This window comes from Ipomoea triloba, chromosome 2 (genome assembly GCF_003576645.1).
Source record: "Ipomoea triloba cultivar NCNSP0323 chromosome 2, ASM357664v1".
Lineage (NCBI taxonomy): Eukaryota > Viridiplantae > Streptophyta > Magnoliopsida > Solanales > Convolvulaceae > Ipomoea > Ipomoea triloba.
In genome coordinates this window covers 24,277,000-24,283,887 of record NC_044917.1, presented here as the reverse complement: position 1 = coordinate 24,283,887, position 6,888 = coordinate 24,277,000, and the positions used below count along the sequence as shown (strand labels likewise).

Below are 6,888 nucleotides of genomic sequence, written 5' to 3'. Positions count from 1 at the left end.
TAAGCTCAACAAAATTCTTTTCAAATCAAAAAAGTAATTTAGAGACTAGACCTTCACTTCAATGCTTAAAAATAGAATACAATATAATTAAGTATGTGAAATTATATAATTATCTACTTGTTGGTTCACAAAATAAAAATAGTATAATTTCTTAAGGAATGAAATTTAGTAAATATAGAAGAAGAATATTATTATATTTGCTTTACAAAAAATGATAGATTACGAATACTATATATACAAACACGATAATACTCGCTATTTGGTGGAGCGGGGTATGCCAAGAATTCCTTGACCCAACTCAACCTATAGTGAAAGGGTGGATCACCAATATTTTCTTTTAAAAAATCATACCAACTAAAAGACTAATTAATGTAAAAAGTTCAAAACAAACTTTATACAAAAGTTTTTTAAATTTGTAATATTTAACAAATTTAATCCAAAATTCAAAATTTCTAAATTCACTTTTCTAAAAATTCATTATTTCTTCCATGTTTGTGCCTATACATTTATAAAAATAACAGTGTACCCAAGCCAACAGAACACTGCCAACCAACAACATAAAAATCATCTTCCTGGCTTGTCTCTGCTAGCTGCAACTTCTCCCCCTGCTTTGCTCACCTTCTTACAGAAACAAAGGGAAATTCACTCAATTAATATCTTTTACTCCTAACAACTCCTAAATCACTGCTTATTAACATCATCCATCAACACAAACTAACTAAATACTTACTCTCTTCAGTAAGTGCAGATCTGTACACTCTAAAACCGGTCTTTCTTCTTGGATATTGATACCTATTTATTAAGGGATATAACTTTCTGCAGACCAACAAGTTACACATTGTCATTTAAAGAATAACATGAAGTGCATATGAAAACTGATAAGGATAAGTAAATGAGAAGAAAATCAGATGTCATATATAAACACGACTTGATTAACATGTAGCTTACTCATCAACAGCTGCCAAAGTCTTTTGTTCCTGAAAAGTATCATGTATATATTAAATCGGTGTTATAGAACACTAGCATAAACATTCAAGTAGACAAAGGGGAAAGAGATTAAAAAATAAATAAAAAATCAAGCCAAGTGCTCACATCAGCATCATCTCTGATGGGTTCCCAGCGTTCTACTGAAAGATTCATGTCTTTTACACTTCCATCATCACAATTGATCTCCGAAAGGAAAATATCAGAATAGCAAACGAATCAATACAATAGTAGAAAAGGTTGGAATCATTACATATTTAGATGTAAAACCTAATCTTCTTACCCTGTGCTTATTTTCAGATTTGTTATAAGAAGTGATACTACCTTCATAGAACCTAGGAAAAACAAACCAACACATGAGAAAAACCAGAAAGTACTAAAAAATCTAAGAAAACATAATTGCACTTTGCAAGAAAGTTAAAAAAACAAAGGTGTCTGAGAACAGATCAGAAGGAATATAATCAGCTGCAAAACAAAATGTACCCACATCTTGTCTTTCGGCTCCCAAGCTTTTATTCTGCAACCAACCAGGTCTTCAGCTAGCGGTCTCGCTGCCTAAGGAAAAAGAATACAAGAAGTGATAAACAGGTAGATGAAGGGAGAAGGGGAGAGGGAGAGAAAATGCACATTCTTCGAGTTGCAAAAACATCATGTCTTAATGTTCTTAAGGTACTTTTGTTCATTAAGGTACACATTTAGCCCATTATCCACATATCACAAGCAGTAGTTAGGAAGTAGTTACCATTGTTGGACAACTGTCAAAATGTCCATTTATATATAAATTTGCCCCAATATATAATCTATGCTTGGTTGAGTTGAACAAACCTTGAAATACTTAATATATATGTGACAGCCCAATAAATTAAATGATGATAACTACATATATACCTTTTCTGAAGGAGAACACTTCCTCTTACTCTTTTTGGAGGTTTCACCACTCAGTTTGTTTTCTTCTCCTGCACAGCTTTCTCTAGTGCTCAAGTCTTGAATAGAGTTGAGACTTTGAGACACTGATGAGAAATCTCCCATAGAAACCGAATGTTTTGGAGGACGAGCAGTTCTTTTCTTGCTTGGTTTGACTTGGCAGGGAGTTTTATCAGATCTTCGTTCAGCATTGATCCAAGTGAGATCATACCCTTCCTCTGGCTTCATCAACGAATTTGGCTTCCGCACTCTTCTCCTAGTTTGAGTATTAAAAGATGCATCGTGGGCAGACATGTTGGGCGAATCTGATGATGGAAGACAACCCCTGCTGGGCAAAAGCTCTTTCGGGTAAGGCAACCTTGGTAGTGCATTCTGAGATGAGCCAACATCATCTCTAGGTGCAAGCTCCTTGTTTTCCTGCCACAACAAAAGTGTAAAAAAACGCATATGGAATCATATATGTTTTAAGAATTAAAACGCCAGATATATATAAATCACATGAGATTTGAATATTGGAGAAACTAACTCACCAAATTTTCTCTTTCAATTGCCTCCTGCCATGTTAATTGCAGTTTAGCATTGCAATTATTAAAAATTCTCTCTCCCAAAATGTAAGAAAGATTCAGAGGATTCTGCATCAAATTAAAGAATGCTATCAATATATGCTCAGAACATATATAGAGAGTAAACACTAGAAAAAGAAATTACCTTCTTTGCAGTAGTTAGGAGGATATTTAGAAGATCCACAGAGATTTCTTCACTTTCCTCAATTATCATTGTCATGATTTCCTCCATGTATGGTGCATTGTTGGGGCTGAGAACATGCAAGAAATTAAAGATGTGTCAGTTTACAATTAAATAAATGGAAATCAAACATTATATTGCTTAATTGCATATATCTAAGAACCCCAAATTAATTGTATGCCCTCACACTATTGGCAGAACTTCTGCCTTGACAACCAAATTAAAGTAGTATTGGAAAAGAAATTCAACTTATAAGTTAGCAGTAAATAATTACCAAATGGAATCCAGAAATAGCTGAAACATCTCTACAATCAATGTGTCCAACTCAAGATCCAACATTATCACACACAGCTTGTATTCAGCAAAAGTCCGAAGAATTGATGCAGCCATTGAGTAACAGCAATCCTCACTGTTTGCCAACTTCCCGAAGGCCATTATTGCAAGCCGAAAAAATTCCTGCATGATTGAAAACTGAATCATTCATGCGTGCATAAATAAATACTTGAAGTTTTAAACAACTAACAGAAGATCAGAGAAACTTAATTAGGGAATATAATGGAAAGATTAATGAATTGAAGTATGTATGTAATTGCCTCCATTGATTTATCATCACAGGGTTCATCTGGAGCTGTTATTCTCAAAATCTCACTCATGCAGTATGCTGTTGAGATTTTCACTTCCAAATCAGCATGTTGTACAAGTTCATCAGCAAATAGTGCCTTGATTGATGGTTGAAGTGCTTCATGAAATGATTCCGATTGCCCTTGATTAGATAGAACAACCCCTAATCTCTGAAAATTAATTATATAGAAATCAGAAATCATTCCTTTCATTAACAACGCCGCAGGAGGAGAACTCAACTGTAATTCCTCAGCTCCCTCCATTTGCCCACTGAATGGGCTAGCCATTAACAATTATTTCTTCTTAACAGTCACAAGCTAGCTATAGAAGTTAAGTTTTTGATTGATAACATACACTATAATACCCCATTTAATTCAAGCACATGTAAGTAGAAATGCCACATAAAAAAAGCATAAGGGTATTCAAATCAAGTTCGAATTCAAGACACAACAAGCAGTTCAATCAATACAAATTAAAACCACAACTTTTCAATCAAAGACCCCTGAGCAGATCCAATGCAACACCATAAACTAACAAATTAAGCATAAGGGTATATACTGGAACCTACAAGAAATTATCCAACGTAACACCATATATACCATTAAGCATAAGGGTATTCAAATCGAGTTGAAATTCAAGACACAACAGGCAGGCAATCAATACAAAACCAAAACTTTTCATCCCCCATTCAATCAAATACCCCTCCAATGCTATATGCAAACTAACAACACCATAAACTAACAAATTAATTAATCTTTATGGATGGGTTGCATGCATTTACATACACAGATAATACCAGTATAAAACCCCATTTATATATAAAATCATCCCAACTATGAAAAATGGAACCTGCAAGAAATCATCAAACAACAAAATTTTGGCCGTGAAATCAAACATATGGGTTTTGATATATCAATTCAAGTAGACACAAACTTACACAAATACACAACAAAGTAAGAATTTCGAATTCGTGAAAAGGGTAGTGGAGAACGAAAGCTAAGCTAAAGTTGCCTCACTTGAAGTTTTTCCAAAAGCTCCTCATTTGAAGCCCGGAGGTTGTGGAGAAGCTCATTCCCAGCATGCTTCATCAACTGTTGCTCAGCCATTTCTGCAGCGCAGCCTTTCCTCAAACACACCAAAAAGAAAAATAAAATTAAAGACAGAAGTGTTTGGGCCCACAAACAACGTTGTCAGCCTCGGAATCAGATTGAGACAGAAGTGTTTAGAGAGAAGGAGAAGGAGAAAGAATGGCAATAAGGAAGAAGAAGGTGGCGGTTGCAAAACGAAAAATGAAAGGCATGCAGAAGATGTTTTTGGGTTCTAGTGATTAAAAACTTAATCAACACTCAACACAACAAGTCCAGCCGTTACAAAAAAAAAAAAAAAAAATAATAATTATGTTTTTTATTAGTCTCATAACAAAGTAATAAAATTCGTCATATTAGCCTTAAAAAGCTTAGTCAAGTGGGTGAAGCATAATTATTATCGTACATGACAATCATGAATAATAATAATAATAATAATAATAGTTAATTAATCAATTAATAATCAAGTATTACCACATCAGGGGATAGGAGCGGAATCAAATATTACCACATTAGGAGATACGACAGGTCCACATTAGGAGATACGACGGATCCAACGGGGATATTATAAATTGACAGATTTATTTCTAAATCTAATTGTATTTTGAATTTGTAATTTCATGATTTTTTTTTTTGGCTTTTTATAATTATAGTGACATTTTTTTTGAAAACCAAATCGATAAAGATAGATTAAAACAAGTGAGAAATAAAGTTCGGAGGGATTGAATTATAGTGACATTTATAATGTAGATTGATTTGTGATTGATATCAAATTTTAAAATCTATTTCTAATTGAATAATTTAATACTTAAATTTATAGCAAGCATTATTTTGAAAGCTTTATAATGTGTTATGTATGAAAAAAATTATTTAATTTAATTAATTAATTTATATAAAATGTATTTTGTAATTCCATTATGAAAAATAAAATTTTTTTAAAAGATAGTTTACTTTTTATAAATCATCTAGTCACAGTAGTCTAAAAGTTTCTATCTTGTGTCATCGTATTAAAATCAATTTAGAAAAACTTGAAATTGATACAACTTAAATTAAAGTAATTATAAATATCATATCAATAGAGAAGATGCATGTATGATTTATAATGTATTTTATATTCAAAATATGTTATCCAATTAATTATATTTTGATATGGATTTAAGCTGTAACAGGTACAGGAATTAAAAATATTAGGGATATTAATTAAAAAAATGAAATATTAAAAAAATTTTTAATATAGGAACGGTAGTAGCGAAATATAAATTTTGATATCGATCTCTCGTGCGAACTGACCTCTCGAGGCATCTCTCGTGACCTCTCGAACATCTCTCGTGATCTCTCGAACATCCAAAAAACATTTCTACCAAACTAAATAATATTTATTACTCCACAACTCCAAAATATTATTTAAGCTTTCATGGTAGATATCTGAACCATTAATCTCATTACTATATAAATATCCAACATCTGATGGCCTCCCTTATGTCCGATTGAATCTCTACATTACGAAGTCTTTTTCCCCAAGCCCATTCCGTGGCTTTGACGATAGCCCGAACCTCTGTTATAGTTAGATCAGCCTAGTCCGACGTACCAGCAAAACCACCTCTACAAACACCTTCGGCGCATCTTAATATGCCTCCCATGACTGCTCTCCTAGTGGTTGCTTTGACACTTCCATCCACATTCAAGGTATATCGATGTGTGGTAGCTAGAGGGTTTCCAGCAAACTGTGATGAATTTCTCAGACTGCGACGATCTTCTCACGCGAGCCTCCCTTAAAAATGCTCGCTCGGCTAATCTCATTTTCTGCTTCTCGGATTTTGCAATCTTCTTGTGAGTTTTCACAGATTCTGAATTGAAAACTCTACCATTTTGCCACCTCCAAAGCCACCAGCTCGTAATCACGAACATCCTAGGCCACTCGCAATTTGTCGCGGGCTGGCCCTTTTCCATAATGTTTCGCACCAGCCATTGACGAGGGTTGGTTTGCCTCCATTTCCTCCAGTGATCCCTTCTGACCAGTGCAGTCCAAACGTCCTCAGTGTGGCTGCAGTCGCTTAGGATGTGAACCATGGATTCCTCCTTTCCGTGGCACGTATCGCACTCACCATTTGTGGTGAGGTTCCTTCTTTTTCGCTCCGCATTTCCCAATATTTTCTCATGGAGGGCAGTCCACATGAAAAACTTCATCTTGTTGGGCACTTTTATTTTCCACAGTGTGCTCCACACTGGATCCTGCAGGTTAGTCTCACTGTTGGTAATAAGATCGTAAGTATCGGAAACTTCACCTTTCCATGCTGGTACATCAATGTTGTCATCACCCTCAAGGGAGATTAGATCCATACATTCTCTAACATTTTCTGGGAGGTTAGGCAGCGCATTCCAATCCCATCCTACCGTTTCCTTCTAGTAATCGCGAACCAGCTTATTATTTTTTTTTAGTCTCATGAGCATCTCTCTAGTAAGATAGCTGCTTAGGGGGTTCTCTTGAACCCATGCATCGCTCTAGAAACGGGCATTCCTTCCATTTCCC

General features: G+C 34.7%; 1 protein-coding gene across 1 annotated transcript; it reads right to left on the bottom strand.

Moving 5' to 3' along the window:
* Positions 1-564: 564 nt before the first annotated feature.
* On the bottom strand, positions 565-4,379 carry LOC116010947. Its single transcript, XM_031250440.1, has 12 exons — positions 4,290-4,379; positions 3,246-3,443; positions 2,927-3,108; positions 2,617-2,722; positions 2,439-2,540; positions 1,873-2,325; positions 1,472-1,539; positions 1,268-1,319; positions 1,093-1,170; positions 949-977; positions 720-816; positions 565-618 (listed from the first exon to the last, which is right to left on the bottom strand). The coding sequence occupies exons 1-12, from the start codon at positions 4,377-4,379 to the stop codon at positions 565-567; spliced, it is 1,509 nt and encodes a 502-aa protein (XP_031106300.1).
* Positions 4,380-6,888: the final 2,509 nt, after the last annotated feature.